General features: G+C 34.7%; 1 protein-coding gene across 3 annotated transcripts in view; it reads right to left on the bottom strand.

The window, feature by feature from the left end:
* The window catches only part of Trpc4 (transient receptor potential cation channel, subfamily C, member 4), a 195,940-nt gene that overhangs the window by 37,766 nt on the left and 135,279 nt on the right, over nucleotides 1-22,895 (bottom strand). For all 3 annotated transcript variants that reach the window (XM_005387650.2, XM_005387651.2, XM_013515720.1), the window contains one exon: nucleotides 11,887-12,223. In XM_005387650.2, the coding sequence (XP_005387707.1) occupies nucleotides 11,887-12,223 (337 nt within the window). The remainder of the gene's footprint in view (nucleotides 1-11,886; nucleotides 12,224-22,895) is intronic.

Here is a 22,895-nt window from a genome sequence, read left to right as displayed (position 1 = left end):
AATCATCAAAATGAAAAAAAATTAATTTAAATTTCTTTAGCTCTATAAAGCAAAACAGTAGCGATGGAGTGTGATGTGTAGCACATGTATGAGTTGAATGTGTGACATTAGCACAAAAGTTGAAAGGGGAATTTGCAGCCTCCTTAGCAAAATTCTAGTTCTTTGCAATAGTCAGTACGATTGATGAAAATATAGGTGGAATAATAAAGAAAACAGGGAGAAATTACAAGTGGCCAAAATCAGAACTATAAAAGGAACATCAATGTAGATCTTATAGACATACTAACACTATTAAGTGACTAGAGTTAATAATGTGATGCTGATTAAATTCCAGAAATTAAATGAAATGTGCATTTTTCCTTGGGATAAAAATGTCCAAGATCACTCAAGATGACATAGAATACCTAGTATGATCCTATACTAAAGTAAATGAGTTTATAGTTAATAAGCAACCAACAAAGAAAAATTCAGGCTCCATTGGCTTCATAGTTTGTTCTAAAAAGCATTTAAGAAGTAATAACGTTAATTCTACTTGAACTCTTAAAGTACCATAGGAAGAAACATTGAAGAGACAATCATGATTATGATTTTAAAAATCAGACAAAATGTTTGTAATCAGAGAAACCTACACATTATGAATGTACACAAAATTCTGAACAAATGTTAGTGAGTTAAACATGAAAATATAAAATGTTTTACAAATAAGATGATAATAAAACATAACCAAATGCTATATTGCCATGAAATATAAGGCTTTTGATAAAACTGAAAGGGAAAGTGTACTCCCAAAATCATTCCTAGAAGTTACCATCACTCTGACACCAAAATAAGATAAAGATCTAACAAAAAGGGACAGCTATAGGCATATCTCTTTAATAAATGTAGATGCAAAAATCCTCAACAAAGATGCTAGGAAATAGAATGCAATGAATCTTCAAAAAGTTTGTATATTGTGATTACACAGGTTTCATTCCATAGCACAAAGATGGTTTGGCATATGCAAACCTATAATTGTAAAACATCACATAAACAAGGACAAGGGCAAAAATCTCATGAGCATTTACATAGATGCAGAAAAAGCCTATGACAAAATCCACATCCTTTTATGATTAAAAAAAGACACTGAAGAAAATAGACATAGAAGGACCTTATCACAATACAATAAAAGACATTTATGACAACCTTATGGCCAACATCATCATAAATGGGGAGAAAACTGAAATCAGAAGAAAGTTAAGAACATCTACTATCACCACTCCTGTTCAACATAATATTCAAAAGAAAAGAAAATGCAATTAGACAAAAAAGTATGAGGGATATATACAGAAAAGGAAGAAGTCAAATTATCATTATTTGCAGACTATATGATCCTCTATGTAAAAGACCTCCAAAATAAACCAAAGGTCTCATAGAATTAAGTAGTAATTAAGTAGTATAGCAAATTAAATAGTATAGCAGGATGCAAAATCAACATGCAAAAATCAATAGCATTCCTGTATACTAAAAACAAACCCACTCAGAAAGAAATTAGGAGAAAGATACCATTCAAACTAGCAGCAAGAAAAATTAAATATTTGAAATTAACCTAACTAAGAAAGTGAAAGACCTCTACAGTGGAAACTGCAGTATTCTGAAAAAGGGAATTGAAGAGGACATCGGAAGATGGAAAGATATTGCCTGAGCCTGGATAGGCAGGGCCAAGATAGACCAAGTGGGAAACTTCCAAAATTCTCATATAGATTTAACAAGATCTCAATCAAAATTCCAACAGCATTCTTCATAGAATTGGAGAAAACAACCCTAACATTCATATGGAATAGGGAGATACCCAGAATATTTCAAAGCAATCTTGGGTAAAAAGAGAAAAGCAGGAAATATCACCACATAGGACCTGAAGTTATATTACAAAGTTACTATGAAAAAAAAAAAACAAACAGTATAGCACTGGTACAGAAACAGATATGGTGACCAATGAAAGAAATAAGCAATGCAGAACAGGCCCTAAGTATATTATACAATTTGATTTTGACCAAGGGGCCAAAAATGTATAGTGGACAAAAGATATAAATGGTGTTCAGAAAGCTGGCTGCTCACAAGCAGAAGACTGAATCTCTAACCGTATTCCTCACCATGTGTTAAACTAAATCAAAATGGATCAAAGAACTGAATGTCAAACCAGACACACTTAATCTTCTGTGAGACAAAATAAATAAAACTCTTGAAGATATAGGTATAGGCCAGGACTTTCTGAATAGAACTCCAGTTGCACAGGAAATAGTTCAAAAATGAACAGATAGGATCGTATCCAATGAATGGCTTCTGCATGCAAAAGAAACAACCAACAGATTGAAAAAACAGCCTGCAGAATGGGAAAAAATTTTTTTTGCCTGCAATTCCTCAGACAGAGGGCTTATATCTAAAAATACAAAGAACTGAAAAAAGTTATATCCCCAAAAATGAAAGACCCAATCAAATACAGGGGAGCAGAACAAATGGACAATTCACAGAAGTACAAAGGGCCAATAAATACGTAAAGAACTGCTCACAATTCCTCAGACAGAGGGCTTATATCTAAAAATACAAAGAACTGAAAAAAAGTTATATCCCCAAAAATGAAAGACCCAATCAAATACAGGCGAGCAGAACAAATGGACAATTCACAGAAGTACAAAGGGCCAATAAATACGTAAAGAACTGCTCAAGGTCACTGGCCATTAAAGAAGTGAAAATTATAACAAGATTATAACAAAATTATAACAAGATTCTATCTTACCACTCAATGAATGGCTATCATCAAGAAATCAAATAATAACAATAAGCAAGAGGCTACAGGGACAATGGAGTACTTCTACACTACTGGCAAGAGAGTAACCTAGTATAACCACTGTGGAAACCAGGATGGAGAGTCTCCAAAGGACTGAAACTAGAAATTCCATTTGAACCAGCTATTACACTTCTAAATATCCAAATATTTTCCTGAAGAGTTAAAGACATCATATCACAGTAACTCATACAAACCCATGTTTATAGCAGCACAATTTCATATAGCTAAATCTTGGAAGCAGCCCATATGTCCAACAAGAGATGGCTCATAAAGAAAATGTGGTATTTACACACAATGGAGTACTACTTTGTCATGAGGATAAACTTGAATCACTTGTAGGAAATTGAATGCAACTTGAGACTGTAATATTAAGTGAAATAAATCAGACAGACCACTAAATATTGCATGTTCTCTCTTATATGAAAATTGAAAATGTAAATGAAGAGAAAAATTAAAGATAATAGGAAGTAGGGAGATCTTTTTCAAAGGGGGAGGAGATCAAGAGAAGGAGGGTGGGATGAATGAGAGGAGCGATGGGATGAAAACAGGAATTGAGATGTGTTTCGTACATGTAACAACTCCACACAGTCACACAAATGTAAACATTGTATACTGCAAACAGGTACAAAAAAAGATGGGTATCAAAAGCTAAGTTTAAGGGAAGGAGGAAAGACAAAGGGATAAATGGGCCAGGGGTATAGCTCAGGTGCCTGCCTTCCAAGCACGAGGTCCTGAGTTCAATTCCAGGTACAAAAACAAAATGGGGGGGGGATAAAAAAGAAATAAAGACATTATGTACCAACAAAATTTTAAAAATATAGCACAAATGAAGACTGATTTCAGCTTAAGTGTAGGGGCTATTTTAAATTTTGCTGTATACTACTTCATCTTCCCTTGAGGTCTTTTTCATTAGCAAATCTCTCTTGAGAGTTCTGTGAGGATGGAGAAATAATTGGGAGGCTGATAATATTTGCCCCCTTCATATTGAAGAAAGGTATCTATTAAAATTAAAAATGGTAACAGTTTGTGTGCAGTGAGGTTTAAAGTTGGTGGGAAGCTCACAGCTTATTTTATCCAATGAGGAAAAATACATGCAAATATCTCCCTCTGTCGCAACCGTAGTGCTTTTTCCTATATACCTAGGTATAGCCCTAGAACCCAGGAGATAATCTCAGTTTACACAAGAAGACTAAAGTTCACAGAGCCAGGGTAACTAATGCTACACGTGTAGCTTATGGAGAAACTGGGAAAGCCTCTAAATCCTCTATGTGGGAACATTTAGATATTCTCTAGATTTTACCATGCACTGTAGTTGTGTTATCTTTCTTGAAATGTTGCAAGTTACCAAAGATTAGAAGGTGTGTGTGTGTGTGTGTGTGTGTGTGTGTGTGATCACTGACTGGACAAAAGCATTTCAAATTAAATTTCAGCAGATGGCACAATGATAAGAACGGGACTGTCTGGGAAGGGAGATGCCAGGCTCTACAACTAGCAGTCAGCTTGCTAACCTCAGCCAAGTAATCAAATCTCTCTAAATTTGGTATCACTCCTCAAAGAGAAGTTTGGATTGCAGGGCTTCTAAGAAAAAGGATTCTACTCTAATTGTGTAATTTGCCAGGCAAATTGTGTAGTTTGCTTTCTTGCTGTTATTATTACTAAAATTGGTTATTATATCTGTATTCAGAGGTAAAATCTGACCTATATAAGAAGGTTCAGACTTGCTTTGGTTTGTCTTAGGATTGAAAATTGGATCATTGAAATGAAAAATACAGAAATAGATCCACTAGTGCTTTGTGAAGAAAAATTCTCTGGCACTTAGAATTTTGGCAAATTGGATTATGATCCAGAGCCCAGAATGGCTTCTATCAGTTGTACTCCAAACAAAGTCTGGCCCTGAGTTGGAAACCTGGCCTATGCAACAAAATCCATTCCTTTACGACGTATCTGTGATTTAGTGCCTTTCACAATTTTACATGTTGTAAAGTGAGATGTGTTTTGTTTAGCATTTCTATTTTATTACCACTCACAGATAAACTGAAGTATCATTGCATCTGTTTCTCGCAAATTGGAAAGCTAAATGTGATTATTAACAATCACCAAAATAGCTAACCTCAAGTGTATGAGTAATCATGCAGAGGAAGAAAGGCCCTAGATCTAATTGCTCTGGAGGGCAGAAGTAGGGCCACTCTGAAGGAGATACAAAGCAATAGTTAGGAGCTCAATATGAGATGGTATTTTTAACTTGAGAGTTCCTTAATATCTGAGAAGACTATTCTTACGAGATAGGTTCAAGGCAAGAATTCTTTAATTTGAAATTTAGACTACATTATCTCTAAAGTTTTCTAAGAAGAATAACAACAAACTCCTGATGCTGAGAAATGACGGTTCTTCTTTTTCTTTTTGGGATTCCAAAGGGGAGATATTAAACATGACTTTCTTGACGACTCAAAATCTTACCTCATCTGACCTCTTAAAGGCACAAAGAAAAACTGGGGTCCTGATCGAATTGAGAGTTCATAGCAGCACTTAAAAAAAAACCTGAGGTCTAGATAAGATTGCCAATCAATCATTTTTTGGATAATGAGTAGTAATCATTTTTTTAAGGCACCAGATTGGAGTATCATTTTATATGGCTCTAATCACTACATAGCTGTTTGATGGCCATGGATTTCTATCTACTATTAGCATGTTAGTGAAGCCAAGTTTCATCTCTTCTGGCAATAGTTGCTAAACCCTTGAAGAAATTATTCATTAGCAAAACTAGAGGGTGCTATTAACCAACTGTTCATCCAGAAAGCAAACTGTTCATGGGAACTTAAAAGCCTGAAGAGAGCAAAGCTTGAGGGAGCTTCTGTCACAAAATGTTTGTCCTGTTCCCACAATGGGAACATTTCAAAATTGTTCTTTGCTGTTTATAAACAGATGACATGATTTCTCAGAGTCGTGGTGGCAGCCTAACTGCATGCACTGATGTCAAGAGAGTGAGGACTCATGAAGAAAGAATCATAGTGCAAGTGAGTCAGAGAACTTCCTAACAATATTCGTGAATGCCTGGAATTTCTTACCAATTTTTTTCTACCTTTCCCAGAACATGTTCATCCAGGGCTGTTTGAGCATTCTATTAAATTCTGTCTAGCAAAACTGGCTGTGAAGGTGAAACAGACTAGCGGGTTCTCAGATGCCACATTTAACAGACCCAGTCTCAAGTGCAAGTTATGTAATGGATCTGTGTAAACAGAACTTTTGTCTCACTCTCTGTCGCTATTGGGACTTAGCACAAATAATAAACAACAACCCCAAACCAGAAGCAAGTCACCTTTTCATCTCTAGCAACTGCCAAGGGCTGGCTGTTCAAGACCCAGAGTTGTTAGAGATCTGACCTTGGAAGTCTCTGTATGGAAAACTTCTAGAATCACTGACTCAGTGAGGCAGTGAGTGTTCTCTATTTTAAAAACAAAGCCATTATCGTTTTGATGCCAGTATTGTAGCACCACAGGGAAAAAAGTAGGGATATAGAATTAAGGAAGTACATATTTTCAAGGAAACTAAGAAATGATGCTATGTTAGTTTTAGATTAAGATTAGACTATATAGCTTCAGAATTGCAAATTATCTGATAGTTTATGATATATATGATATATCATATATATGATATATATATACAATCATACTTAAAATTAAATGTAAAGTTTCTATCAGTGAAGGAACATTCTTTTTATAGGATTTCTGTTTTAATTTAACATTTCTCATGAAAATTAAACCTTAAAATATTTATGCAGATTGGAAAGTAATGAATAAATAGTTCTCTATGTCTTTCCTGAAGTCAGGACACACACATACACCAATGAAAAATGAAAAAAAAACTATAATGTCCTTAGATAAAAGAGAATTTAAACTTACTACTAATTTTCAATGAGTAGGCAGAAGTTGCCGAACGTATTTTCAAATGAGTAAATATTAATTTTTTTAAATATGAAGATTACCATTTTCTACTAAACATCAGCTTCAACACATTTTTTAAAAAATAGGTACACTGTTTATCTTTTCATGTTTTCCTGAACACTTTATATATGTACACATGCATACATCAATGAAAAATGAAAAAAAATTATAATATTCTTAGAAATAGAATTTAAACTTAGGTCTAAATAACTAATGCAGGGAAACCAAAAAGGAAACATATCAAAGTCACATCATAGGACTTTATTCTTTCTTTCTTGGGATAGATGGTTCGTTTCTGTATTAGACACATGGTGATAGGTAGCAATGGTGAGGGCAGGGTGGTGGTAAGCGGTGGGTTTAGTGTTTTTCCAAATGTGGTTTCCAATATTAAATTGTAACAAATGTGTATCTTAGGGTGTGTTACACTTTAACCAATCATGAACAATCCACTCAAATTTAATCTGTGTCAAAATCTAAGATGGCAAACAGAGTCAAAGAAGTCTAGCCCAGGTTGGCCTGGTTGGCCTGGAACTTGTAGCCCAGGTTGGCCTGGAACTTGCAATGATCTTCCTCCTAGATGCTGAGGTTACAGGTGTGTGCCACCCTACCTGGCAAGTATAACATTTCAGGAAACTCGAGTGCATAGGTCATTCAGGCGTGAGGTGAAACTATGAATATTTGATAACTTACGATCTTAATAACTGTTAAACAAAAGATGAAAAAATGGGTGGCTGCTGGTATAGCTCAGTGATAGAGCTTGTGCTTAGCATGCGAAAGACATTGTATTCACTCACTAGCACCAAAATGAAATAAAACACAATAAAGTAAAATGGTATAAGAAAGGAAGAATATACACATGATATTTGTCCCCATGAATGTCTACATGAAAATATGATAACCATTTTTCATGTTACACCTTCCATCTGGCAGGCAGTGCTAAAATTTTCAGACTTCTCTATATCCACGTTTTTTAACATTTAAAAATACAAATAAAGGATGGAAATGAAAAACCAGTGTTGCTTAACAAAAACCACACAATAATGTGTGTTACCGGCAAGACGGATATATGAACACTTCTTACTTGATGCCTATGAATTCAATAGAAGCTATTTTTAACAGAGCCTTGCTCTCATCCCGTATCCCATCTTCTCCTCAGTTCACCCTTCTCATCATCGTGCTCTGTGTGCATTGATTTACATACTGTTTAATTGTGGCTTATTCTTAGGCATGTGCGTAATGTCAAGTCACTTCAGCTGCCAATTTGTTTTTTCAGGGGAACAAGTATTTCCTGCTTTATTAATATAACAACCTTCATCAAAGTTCTACTTTCTTTCTAAAATAACCTTATCAATTTTGTAATTTCTTTGCTAAGTCAGTTACATTAGTCTATCTTTGGAAATTTTACATATACATACATTTCTTTGTGTAGCAGGCTATGATATGCACTTGGTTCTTGATTTAATTATCATTGGTTTTGAGAAAGAATTTAAAGTAGACTCTGGAAAAGCTTGAAAACTAGGATCCACAAGTTTATCACTATTATTATTCATATTTGATTCTATATCATCTGCAGAAATAACCTCTACTTGAGATAAAACTACTCTGGCAGTTTAGATTTCTCATAATGCATATTACACATGTAACACGCTTTATTTACTTTGCATATAAATTCTGTACATAAATTTTCTTCTAAAATGAATTTTTCAGAGAAATATTATATTAATATTATATGTGAAAATCAGCACTGAATAAGTTCCAGGCTTGAGTCCCAGTACAGCAGTGTATAGCATTTTGCTTTTTGAGTTTGACTGAGTGATTGCACAGTCTGAGAAGTATACTGGTACTTCTCTCTCTGAAGTTACCTATCTATTAAGAAAGTTCCAATAGTTATCTGTCATTAGTTCTTTTGCTTTCTTAGAGTTATAGGTCAAGATGATTAAAATCATAAGTTTGATCCTTGTATAGTATGTTTGGATATTTGCCAAAAAATCACCTTGAATAGAGAAGACAAAAATGCCTTGATGCTTTGTGATGGGGAGAAAAGTTTTAAGAACCATCCATACAAACAAGTCTGACTTAATAATAACTTAAAAAGCCTTGCAGTATGGTGAGTTATAAGTTATCAATGATGCTACTGAGAGAGACAGAGATGTAAGAGTTAACTCAACAGATTTCAACATCAGTATTTAATACAATATTGAGCTTCAATAGGAAAGACTATGAAGAAAATGTAGAGACACTATTCTGTCGTGTACTAAATGATGAGACACCTGGATCCATGAGGCTAAGAGCAGTTCTTATGGATGAAATAGCAAAGTGTATAAAAGAACATAAATTCTTTCAGAAAATCATGCTTCTTAATAAAAAAGGATTAATTTGAAAAGATGAGCTCTAAAATAAAGTTAGAGAATATTTACAGAAAGTGAAAATTAATGATAAAAATATATAAAACAAGAATTTTTGGTGGGGTAAACTAAATGAGTGGTATAAAAATGAGCATTTTCATAAAGGAAAAATCAAGGATGTGGGGGAAAATCTCCGAAAATGGAAGAGTAGTAAATTTAGCAGAAATTAAAAGGTAACACTTTACCTATCATGTGGCTCACAGAGGTATCATGGACTGAAAATCTAAGTCATTTCAAGAAGACTTTACAAAACCCATGAACAGGGTTCCAACCTCTCACTGCAAATATTAACTGACAAATCACCTCCTTTCCATAAGTTGTTCGATCTTGTTATAGTAAGAAATTCATAATGAATGAGCTATGAAATGTTCTGTTAAGGGATTGAAACTTGTGAGCACAATCATGTTATCAGACAGAATGGCAGGGTGGGAAAACAGATGATTCATTAATATAGTCATCAAATCAGCATGACTTTTGTTTATAACACACTTGGTAAACGGTTAGAGTATCCCTACCCTGATGTTGTTAGCGCCATAACGAACAATTTTCTGTCCCTTGTAGTGGGAGCTTAGCAGACAGAACGACAGGATTCAGTGGGACTTTAGATGCCATCTACTCTAAGTCTGTCGTTTTATAGGTGGTGGTACTGAAAATACTGAGAGTTCATGATTCCCTACAATTTCATAGTCTCCTAGTGCTAGAGTGGCTGCATGTACTCCAGTGCAGTGATTTCTCCACAACAGTTCAGTGACATAGAGCATGGCTTTTATAATCATAGATCTGTAAAACCTCTAAGAATTCAGTCTTAATTGTAAGGCACTCACAGTTCACCAAACTTGCTCAACAGTGTAACTGTTTGAACAGATACACTCTATAGGTAAACACTTTTTCACATGCCCTGTGTTGAAGTAAGATAATGATGCACAAGCATTTTTTTCTTATTCCAGGAAATATTTTTTCATCCTAATAGTTCCTAGACAAATTAATAACTTGCAGGTCAACATTTTCTGGGAAAATGTTACCATTAGCAGGTATTTCTCACCATTAAATCTGTGGTACCTTATTTAACCACATCACCATGATTTGCATGTGGTTTCTTTCAGATAACTTTCAAGGGTATTCTGTTACAAAGTTTACATGTAGGAAGCAGCCTACAATGATATTTTAATTGTAAAATTCCTTAAACTTTTAAGTTTCTATTTTTATATTATTTGCCATTTTCTCTCACTGTGATCATGAATCTATTTATTTGCTTATTATACATTTCTTCTAGTAAAATTTAAATTTCTTAAGAACAAGGACTTTTTGCTTATTTGCTTCTTTTTGCTTTTCTTTTGTATCACAATCACTCTATACTGCATTTACTATATAGAAAGTACTTAACACAATTCAATTGATTGCATGAAGATTTAGCAATAATACAACTATTTATGTTGCAATGTATCTATAATACTTTCTAAATGAAATGTTCTATATTCTATTGGGGACATTAGAATTTTTAGAAATTTAGTTCAAATGACTGAATTTCCTAAATACTTTTATAAGAATTGTTCCAAATAAATTTCCTATGAAGAAAACTCACATAAGAAACAATTCTTAATGTGTAGTGCTTAATTTAAGTGGAAATAGGCAGAGCAATTTTATCTTCAATATCAATGATATTGGAATAATTATTTTACTCAAAAGGACACTTATAATTTAAGTAAGATCACACTTTGTACCTTCAGATTAATTAGAATGTACTGTAAAGTATTGTTTATATGAGAAGTTTTTTTTAAAAATAGTTTTAGTAACACTTAAAATGCATTAAATTTTTTCACCATGAACTGTTCAATAGCTATTACTTAGAGTATTATAATCTTGGGAAATGAGGATTGGATCTATCTCTGATTTAGATAGGCTATTATTTTTCCTGGCTTTTTCTCATGTTACTTTCCTCAGCAGTTTTGAAGTTAACCCAAACAAAACTTCTGAGATCGCAGATGAAGAATTTGGTCATGTATTTTTTGATGAGTTGGCTGTGATACCAGAGAGCTTTTAAATGATGAGTTAAATTGAGAAAATATGATTTTTTTAGCAAACCATGGCATGATACAGGAAAGAATAATTAAAATATAACCAAGACAATAACAACAAGAAAGGAAAACAAGATTTTCCCTAAATAAGCCTTCCTGTCTTACTGTGACTTCCAGCAGATCTACAATAGTTTTCCTTTCATAATAAGAACACAGAGAGTTGGAAGACATTCTAAAACACCATATGCTATTATTAATAATAACTAGACATTTCAACTTGTTTGTAAAAAATGATTGCAATTACTTTATACATAGAATGACAAATTCCTCTAAGTGATTTATTCTTATCTTTCAGAAATTATACTTTTTTAATAAAAGTAGGATGGTTATATATGGCCGATAGTTGAAAAGCTTTAAAAAAGAAACAAAAAAACCCCCATAGAATCACTTGTGAGGTGTAATGTCAATAAATTTTGGAATTCTAAAACTTAAAGTTTCTGTGCATGTGCTGCATTTGGGAACAGATCCACCCACTACAACTAGCAAAATATTTGGTCTGAGGGTAAGACCTTAGAGCTACCATGTTCAGGCCTATTTTAAACATTCTTATGTCCCAAATATTAGTGAGTGTTATTTTCTCAGCAACAAAATTCCATGGCAGTAACACGTTTTTATTATATTTTCTATAGTAACACATTTACCCAGGACCCACGGTAATATCATCCACTCCACGATGGTTGGTGGTGGACCTTGCCTGTTCAAGTCTGACCTGTCGATGTGCTGAGAGGCAAGCAGCAGCAGGAACAAAAAAGTCAAATAGGAGGCTGTGTGGCAGATAAACTTGATAAATGGCTTTCTGATGAACAGTCCAAGTGGGCTTTTAGGAGCTATCAGGTAGCACACAGAGAAGACAGGGAAAAGAAGTCCTATTATGAAACACGTCACCATCTTCACTGCCCAGTGTCTTCTCCTCCAGCCCGGGAACTCATCATACCAGCGAGAGGCGAGCAACTGTTGACAGTTGGGCTGGGCAACAAACTAAATGGAAAGGAAAGGAAGACGAAGAATAAGTCAGCGTTGCACATATTGGATTTGATTCTTCAGTAAGGACACAGAGCATCTGTTTAAAGACAGATGTTCTGTGCCACTTAATTTTAGAGACAGGCAATCAAAGTGTTTAAAGTCATTCTATGAATAGAATCAATTTATTAAACATTTGTTTTATGCATAGTACAGTGATACTCACTGAGCTCACTACAAAATCAGAATACTGCGGCTGCACTGGGGGACATGAAAGAAAACTAAGAATAGGAATATGCATAGAAAATGATGAATGAAGTATAAGTTTATGAAGCTATACACATCTACATACATAGCTAAGGATATTGAAAGACATGGTACTTAAAATGTTAATATCACTGTTTCTTGACTTAGTTATTTTTTCATTTTGACTTTACACTTGATTTTCATTTTGATAGATGAATGTACTTTTAACATTTTCTATTATAAACATGTGTTATTTTTGCTATCAAAATGCATATATACATTTAATTGCATTCATTCAATAATATACATGAATAATGTTATGATCAACAGAATGTAAATAATCATAACTAAATTGTTGGAAATGATCCCTAAGTATAATCAATTATACAAAACATTTCACAAACATCACATTATTTTATTCTAGTAACATGGTAGAGCTGTAAAATAGATATTATTTCTTTCTTTTAGGATGAGGAAAGCAGTGATTATAAGAGGTCTCCACACTTATCCAAGGTTACGGGTCTAGTAAATGATGAGATGTTTAAAATCTTGTGTAGAATTATTGTTTTGGGCATGCTACCTTTCTTATTGGACCTGATACCTCAGGAGTATAGGAATTAAGAGTGTGATTTCTTCTCCAGTTAGGATGGTCCAGGGAAGCTTCCCAGTAAGTACATATTTACAAAGAAAAAGAGGGAAGGAGGTCTTAGTCCATGGCCATGTGTGTGGGAAGAGGAGTAGCCTGCACTGATGAGCAAATCAGCAGTGTGTGAGAAAATTCTATGAGTAGTTTCAGTGGAAGAAAAAATTAAAACTCTTGTAAGAGATTCAAGAAAATTCTGTTGGGATAATGAAATAGGTTTAGTTAATAAGCAAACGGCATACTTGGTTCTTTCACAGGAGTTCAACCCTCCCAATATTTCTCATTATTGTTTTCCATTTCTTAGTCATATCTGGACTTCCTTGGAGTAATAATTTGCCTTTTTGCTTTTTTTGACATTACCCAAACAGCCCTAGGTAAACAGAAAGGACACCGTGCCTGAAGATGCAGAAAAAAATTAGAAGGCTTCTTAAAAGAGTAATTCGATGTTTGAGGTGTTCAGTAATGTAGATGAGATCACCTGTGATTTGTTATGCAACTGTTTCTCTTCATGTTGTTGTGTATACCTGCTCATCAAGGTATATGGCGGGGAAAGGAACATGTCATAAGTGGGACATAGTTTATGAGAGTGTGCTAAATTAGTACAGGTAAGTCAAAATAAAACACCACTTCCTCAAGGTAGGGTGAGCAGGGACTTGCTCTTCCTTTCCTTATAAGTAAATTTAAGTAAATTTTAAGCTCTATAATTAGTATGGTTACATTATATAATCCACAGAATACCTCTTCTTAAGACACTTTTTTTGGTCAAAGTCAGTCAATGGTGAACTCTTACCGTCTTGTCTAGTGAAACTCTGTATTATCTCTACTGTTTTATTGAAGAATTATTTTCTTATTCCCTATAATGGTTTGAGCAATCTTTCATTCTTACATCTGATAATCTGAGCAATGTAGTTGAGGATAGCGATATGTAATGTAACAATCACTGTTGATTCGTATTATTTTGTCTTGAGACTCTGTATCACTTTGAATGTTCGTGCTTTGATATGTTTATGTTTGTGATACTGGTATGCTGCTACTGTTCTATTTCTTTGCTTGTTTCTCATTTACTACTCTCTTTTAAAAAATGTTATTAAGATAAAAATAAACAGAAAACAAAAACAAAATTTAAAAGATTTCTTTCTTATATGTCAGCAGAATAGAGAAAAACAGTGATGTACATCAACAGCAAACTTTGTTCTTTTTTAATAATTTTATTTATTTTTCCACACAGTCCTAACCACAGGCATTCCTTAAACAACTTCTTGTCTATATCTTCTTTATACTTTTTCATTCCTCCTGGAAAAGCTTATTTATAATAGTAATAGACTTTAGTACAAATAAAATATCTTAATAGAAGACATTTAAAGAAACCCATGGGGAAAACACAATAAAATCTGCAATTGCTACTATATCACAAGTCTTTCCAAATTAATGAAAATGTTAAAAGACTAAATACTGATGCAAGTATAAGCAAAGTAAAGGCATGGAGTTTGTTCAGCATGATCTAGGTGAAATCTAGGACTCACAGATTCTCTGATCCTGGCCAAAATCTTGTGAGATGATAGAGCGCCACTGGTTTATTTTGACTTCTAGTTTTAGAAGTTTTAGTTCCTGATCAGTTACTCCTATCTTTGGGTCTCTAGTAGCACATCTTGGCAGATGTGTAGGGTGTAACAAAACCACACACTTCATCACCAGGGAGCAAATGACAAAAAGGAAGAGGCAGAGCCCCACAATCTCCTTTGAGCCCCACTCCCAATGACCTGAAAACTTCTCAGTAGGCTCCAACTCTGAAAGGTTTCATTACCTCCCACCAGAACCATGCTGCGAGCCAAGCCCGAGAAGCCATTGGGGGAAATAGAATATCTAAACTACAGCACATGCGCACAGACACATACCACCCCACCCCCTACAGCTCCACTGGTGTTAGGGGAAGTATAAGATCTAAGGAGAGAGAGAGAGAGAGAGAGAGAGAGAGAGAGAGAGAGAGAGAGAGAGAGAGAGAAAGACACAGAGAGAGAGACACACAGAGAGAGACAGAAAGGGAAAGAGAGAGAGAGGGAGAAGAGAGAAGAGAAGAGAGAAGACAGAAGAGAGAAGAGAGAAGAGAGAAGAAAGAGAGAAGAGAGAAGAGAGGAAGAGACAGTTTGAAATTACCTAAAAGAAACGTTTAATCCTCATGGAACACCCACCATTGCCAAGTACTAGATTAGCCTTGATTTTTACTTCCATATTTTCTCAGTGCTTTCTCTTTCATTATTGGAGAGTATACATTTGTTTTTAGCAAATGCATAGTGTACAGCATTTTATATTAAAGAATCAAGCAAGTTTCCAAAGTGTGTACCACATGTGTAGCACTCAGTTTTTATTATTTGGCTGTTCTTTCACTACAAATTTGCTTTAATAATAGGAATGAAATACCCCCAAAAGTATTCCTAAGGATAATAACAACCATAAATATTTTTATAATGCCTTGATGTTTTATTTTTCTACCACGTGGGCACACTAGCATTCTCTAAATTATATTTCATTAATTGATTTTTCAAGAAAAATGATTTTAGTGGTTAAATCAGTTACTAAATTAATGATTAAAAGTTAAGCTTTTATTGTGCGAGAAATTTTGGCCTTTAATTAAAGTACATCAAATCTGGGCTGGGGATTTAGCTCAGCGGCAAAAGTGCCTGCCTGGCAAGCGCAAGGTCATGAGTTCAGTTCCTGGTACTGGAGAAAAACCAAAAAAAAATAAAAAATAATAAATAAATAAATAAATAAAGTACATCAAATCACTTCAATTATCTCTTGTATGTCCCCTTCTCCCCTCCCTCTTTCCCTTTCTTTCTTTCTCTCTTCCTTACTTCTTTTATTTCTTCTTTTTTCTTCCTCCAATCCTTCCTTGTCTACTTTCTTTCATTTCTCTCTCTCTCTCTGTCTCTGTCTCTGTCTCTCTTTCTCTCAGTTTATTCTAATTATTTGAAGTAATATTCAACTTTCTTTCAATTCCCCCTGATAGATTTCCTCAGAGAATGAGCACCTGTCTCTCTGACAACACCTACTGGTGCATTCCAGAAGCCCTCTCTAGAAGTTTGGTCAGGTTGCCTGTGACACGATGAGAGCCTACACATCCTACCTCCTCTATGCCATTACACAGTGAGTCAGAGGAAGTGTCATCTTCTGCACATTGGAGGACTATTACAGGCAACCTAGATTGTAGGCCCTTCTCTTCCTCTAGTTGCCCAGTTCCTGCTCTTACATTAAAATTCATGCTAAAAATTATAAACATTCCAATTCAGTTGTGTGCCACGAATTTATAATAGATTCAGAGAAAAATACATTTAAACGCTTCCTCTCTTTCTCTTTCAACAACCTTTAAAACATTTTAAAAGCCTATTTTTAGGATTACTCATGGAATCATTGCTTGATATTATGATTACTTATAGAATCATTGCGCCATGGTATGGTAAATATTAAATGCACTGTGAAGATTACTGACTCTAATCTCAGTTTTACAAATAAAATGATATAAAAATTACTCAAAATTTTAAAACTCCAAAACATAAAGGCAACAAAAAATAATGAGAAAGCTGAAAAGTATTTTTTAAAAAACCATAATCTAACCAGGTGAAAGAAACCTCACAAACACACACAGAGAGATTCAAATATTTTTGGATATGAATAAAGTAAATTGAAAAAATTGAAAGATATTGCAAACATGATGATTAAAATTAATATGGATCAGGTTTATTTTGCATTCAAGTTTTCTTTATCTTTGCATTTTTATATGGTTTTCTAGTTTAAAATTTGCATCCAGTGTTCACACTGCAACCATACTTTCAATAAGAGCAAAGCATAGATTATAGCAAAATATTTTGTAGCATCTATTGACCTTGACTACATCAGGATTTTAATATATTGCAGGCTGATCATAAAGAGAGGTAAAACTTTTAGACTATTTGCATTATAGTTACTATGTATGGTAATAATTTTTTATGGTCTAATTTTTTTGCTCAAAAAAGGGCCACAAATTCATATACATGTCAGTTTCCTATAGATCTTACTGATTATTCCTTAGCAACTAAAAATAATCTGTATCTTTTGGGGTTTTATTTATTTTAACAAGAAATATTTTCAAAAACTTGTTTTTTAAAGTTGATAATAGGGCAGGCTTCAAGATTAGTTGTAAGCAGAAAAGCTTCAGGGAATTATTTTGTTCATAGCTGAAAAAAACCTTGCTTTCCGGTACTGCAAGTCCTAAATCCCTTCACAGTTGTCAACAGCCTTTAGTTTCTGGGTTTCTCCCTGTTTCCTAGAAACAGCTGTAGTTCTGCTCCTAATTAAACTAATTTTGATGGTCTGCCTGACATAGTCCTTCCATGTGACTAATCAAACCTTTTTATTTTATTAAATCAAAACATCATTTTCACCTTCCTTATTTAATTAGGTCAATGATATTCAGAATAGTATATAATTTAGACATTGACTAGAGAAGTGGGAGGGATATCAAGACTTATAGAATAGGGTAAATATATCTTTGAGGAATTCAAACTATGCTGAAAACTGGTGATACCGAAGTATTTAACATGAAGCCCTACAAATTTTCAAAAAATAGTTGTGGCCTATAGGAGAGATTATTCTCAACATGAAATGATCAGATAAAAGTAGGAAAACCAGTAGACTAAATAGAATTTTGATAAGACTGGTTTAGTGCATTTTTTATGTAGACTTAGATAACACCCTGTTGGAAACAGTATATTGATTTGTTTTAGATTACTGTTACAAAATATCTGACATTCACAACTTAAAGAAGGAGAAGTTTATTTCAGTTTACTGATTTAGACAGTTCGGTCCTCCACTTCAGTGGAGGAAAGTTGCTCACCTCAAGGCAGCTAGCAACCAGAGACAAGGAAAGTACCTGAGAGAAAGGGACCAAGTACCAGAGATGCTCCTCCGAATCATGCCCTCAGGACTGCTCTCTTTTAATTAAGCCCCAACTCCTAGGTCTCCATCACCTCTCAATAATGCCATCAGATTATGACCTAAGCAATGATAATCCACTGATGAATTTAGGGCCCTCATGATACAGTTGTCTGTGTAAACATCCACAGACACACTCAAATGTGTGCTTCACTAAATTTCTAGGCATTTCTCAGCCCATCAAATTGACAATCACAATCAACCTTCACACATGAGAATGAAGCTAAGTGGGTTCATATGAGAAATCCCTTGTGCTACTTTGCAATTCATGGTGGATATACTAGAAGAAGATTGCAAAGGGAAATGATAGCCATGTTTTAGGGGAAAATGTCTATTGAACAAAACGTCTGAGTTTTAAATTCTTACTCTTCAAAACTGCTGAGATCAGCAACCCTAACCTTATCTGAAGGGTTGGGAGGGATACAGAACATCACACTCAACTTTAGAGCTGCTGAATAGAAGTCCACATAATATGACTCCTAGAAATGTTTGATAAGCACTGGTTTGAAGGAGGTGATGTCTGCTGGTTATCAATAGCATCACTGTATTTGATAAACATTCAAAGAGTAGTTTTAACTCAATATAAATATACATTCAGTGATTATAGCAACCATGAACCGTAGGAGTGTGTATGTGTGTGTAGGCATACAAATGACAGCGAAATACTTCGATTCCTGATGTGAGTGCTACGAGGATGAGAGTGAGAGAGACAAGGCATTAAGAACATTCATTCTCAGCCTTCACCATGTTGTAGGATCACCTAGAAGCTCGGTATAGGTGTATCCATCTCTCTGAGCCCCAAACCTGGCCTTTCTAATTCAGTAAGTCTGAGGTAGGTCCCTGACCTTGGGGCTTCTATCAGATTCTCAGGTGACTCTGATTTTGCTGCTCAAGGTACCAGTTTTAAAAATCTGCTGTCTTAAATAAATGATTTTTGAGTTATGTGAGAGAGCCTTGCAGTTTTCTAATTTCCTTTCAATTTTGCTACACTTTCCTTCATATTTAAAGTCAGATCTCTTCTTGAGATTATAAAAGAGAAGCAGATTTACTTCAGTAGAGATTCCTTTACAATGAATTGCATAAAATAGGTATCAAGGAAATATTGTCTGATACAGATTAGTATAACACCTAATTACAGAAAAAAAAAACACAAAAAAATACCAAGAGTAATCCTCGCCAAGTCACTGAATGTTAGGCCAGGTGAAAAAAGACGAACACTGTAATGGCAGGTAGAGAATATGGCACCTGATTAGTTTACCACTAACATGAAAACAGGAGGGACCTACACAATTCTGAAACAAACAAATTGGACTTGAGAAACATAAGTAGATGATAAAGAATCTGGTGAAATATGGGGAAGAATATGCTTATACTGCATAGTTTCACATGGGCAATTTCCCTGTTCACCACCATCTGCCTTCATTATGACCCTAAATTAATATTTCAAATCTATTGTGTTTATTCAGGAAATGTGGGAATTTAAAGAACATATATCTTGAAATGATCCTGGATCTCATGTTTTGCTTCCAAATTGTGTTAACTTTAATAAATTATTAAATTCTCCAGTATGTCTTTTCCATGATTTGTAAAATGAAGAAAATGGAAATACTTGTCCTTTAGGAAGTATTATAGAATTAATTTTCTCTTTCTTCTCTTCTCCTTTCCCCATCCCAGTTGTTCTTTTGTTTTGAGCAATTTCTTTCCTTTTCACAGTATCTATTGTATATTTTGGATCCTATTTATTCTTTCAGTTTCTTGTACTAGGAAGACAATATGATGTTTACACATGTGAGTCTGATTTATTTCACTTATGGATACAGTCTCTAGTTGCATCCATTTACGTATAAAAGCCTCAAGTTTATCTTTCTCTATAGCTGAGCAATACTCCATTGTATAAAAATACCACATCTTTTTTATCCATTCAAATGACTTAGTGTATGAAATGTATGGTAGTTCCTGAGTCATACCATATATTTAATAACTGGTAGACACTGCCACCATTACATATACATGTATCTATACATAAAAAGGTTATGTGTATGCACACATATATCCATGCACATACATAATAATATAGCTGTGTACATAAATATATAATACACATTCACTTTTTGCATGTTTTTTTTCATTATATGTTATTTCATGTTAATATTACATAATGGTGAGTTTGTTTTGGCACATGTTTCAACATATCTTAACCACTTTCAGTCTCATTGATCTCCATCTCCCTTTAAGGCTATTTCAGTGTTATGGTTGATACATTGTGTCAACTTGGGGAGTCCAGAGGTTTGGCTAAGTGACTCAGCAGGAAACCAGGGTGCTTACTTTGTATACATCCTGAGCCTGTGGAAGAGGAGGGCATGGAGATTATGTGAGAGCTACACGCCCCTTAGGTGGGGGTTGTCTGTTTACAAAGTAAGGCAGGGAAAGAGGCTGCTTGCCGCCATTCCTCCCGTTTGCTCTGGCTGTTTGCTGTTCGGCTGCTATTCCTCTTTGCTCTTGTTGCTTTGCTATCTTCTGCCTCAGAGCCAGCCAAGTATGGACTGAAATCTCCACAAACTGTAAGCTAAATAAACCTTTCCTTCCTTCATTTTGGGCGTTGGGTATTTTGTCTCAGCAACGACAGAAAAGTAACCAAGACATTCAGTTACACCTATTTACATACAGAGTTGATTCTTTGTATCCACTGGTTTTCCATTTATGGATTGAAACAACTAAAGTTGGAAAATGCTGAGTATATATGGACTTTTCTTCCTGTTATTCCCTAAACAGTAGTAAAACAACTTCTTATATTACATTTACATTGCATTAGATGTTTTAAATCACCGTGACAGGGGCTGGGGATTTAGCTCAGCGGCAAAAGTGCCTGCCTGGCAAGCGCAAGGTCGTGAGTTCGGTTCCCGGTACTGGAGAAAAACAAAAAAAAAAAACAAACAAACAAAAAAAAAAATCACCGTGACAGTTAAGCTTAATGGTTAAGCTGCCTGGCTAAGGGGCAACCTAAGGGATTACTAGTGTAGCACATTTCTAGGTGTATCCAGGTGGGTCATGGAGGTGTGACCTCAGGATCTGTATCTCATCCATGGCTAGTTCCTCTCTGTTGCTCTTCTCTTGTGCTCTGCTTCCAAGTGATCATGAAGTAAGCACCTTTCTACAACCATAAGCTTCTGCCATGATGTTCCCACCGTAGAGTCATCCAGTCATGGACAAGATCCCTCTGAAACCATAAGCCAAATTAAATCTCTTTTAGTTGAGTATGTCAGGTGTTCCATTTCAGAAACAGGAAACCTGGCTGATGTATTAAGGGTGATTTGCAGAATATACAGGAGTGTTATGTTTGAATCTAAGATGAGCCCCCAAAGTCTCATGTGGTTAAAGGTGGCAATTTTGGGAGGTGATTCATTGATAGGGATATTATATTCATCGGTGGATTAACTGATTGATGAATTGATAGCTGGATGTTCTGTTAAGAAGTTGAGCCCAAATGGAGGTGGTAGGTCACTGGGAGTGTTGCTTTTGGAGGGTCTCTCTCTCTCTCTCTCTCTCTCTCTCTCTCTGTCTCTCTCTCTCTCTCTCTCTCTCGCTCCTTCTGTTCTTGTTTCCTGAATGCCATGCATAGGTTGAGCAATTTTGCTGTGCCAGGCCCCTTTTCCATATCACTTATGCATTGCAGCCAGCTAATCATGGACTGATCTCTCTAAAGCCATGAGCTAAATCCATCTCTTCTCCTTAAATTGTGGGCTGTGAGGTGTTTTGTCCCAGAAATGAGAGAACTAATACATATGAATATATGTACAAGTTATATGCAAATACATCACCATTTTATATATAGCACTTGAATATTCACTGATTTCTGTATCTTTGAAGGTCTTGGAATTATCTCTATTAATGATTAGAGATGACTATATTTACATATGATGTAATAAAATTTACTTACTATGATGTTACAAAATGAGTTTTAGAAATTTGGCAAGAAATTGCATTCAAAAGACAATGACAATGATTCAAGCATAAGGGAATATTAAAAAGATATTTGTCTAATTGAGTTTCTATCAGCTTTGTTAATAAATAAAGAATATAGGTTTAATTATATCTAGCTCATGTTAGTCAAAGATATTTGTCTAATTGAGTTTCTATCAGCTTTGTTAATAAATAAAGAATATAGGTTTAATTATATCTAGCTCATGTTAGTCAAAATTCCTAAGAATATACATGAAGACCAGTAGGTTAACTTGATTATGTCCTCTGCAAATTATCTTGGTAAAAAAGACAGGTAGATGTGATTGCAAAAAATCACTGACCTAGTCAGCAAAATAACTAATCATTTTCCTTGAACATGCATGGCAAATTCAGATTTTCAACTTAGGACTCCAGTAACAGATAAATGCATGTTATTAGAACACCATGTCTGTTTATATTACCAAAAGTGATGGTAGCTAAATGTGTTGTTGAGGTAGGAGCAGGATTAAACCTGAAACATTCTTCAGCCTAAATTCAAAATTATTTTGGTAAATCAAGTAGGATGAAGAATCAGCAGTAATATAAATTTGAGAATAACAGAAACAAAAAGGACTAAGGCAATTAACCTACAATTGAATGAATTTTTAAACTATTGAAATTGACAAACAAAACTCAGTTAGGTGGTCAGAACATTGAGTCAATATATAATGCTAGTTCTTTGAAGATCACAAAGGACAGCAGTGGGTACCACCTCCACATCTATTCACCAATACCTCTCACAGGGCATACGTAAAGAATCATTTCAAATCATTACAGAGAATAGGTTAAATGACAAATATTTTTAGATTGCTGCCTATATGCTTTCTTGAAAAC

Source organism: Chinchilla lanigera, unplaced genomic scaffold (genome assembly GCF_000276665.1).
Source record: "Chinchilla lanigera isolate Chin_1 unplaced genomic scaffold, ChiLan1.0 scaffold00030, whole genome shotgun sequence".
In the NCBI taxonomy this organism is placed as follows: Eukaryota; Metazoa; Chordata; class Mammalia; order Rodentia; family Chinchillidae; genus Chinchilla; species Chinchilla lanigera.
Note: the sequence above shows the minus strand (reverse complement) of the source record. Positions and strands in the feature narration are given on the sequence as shown.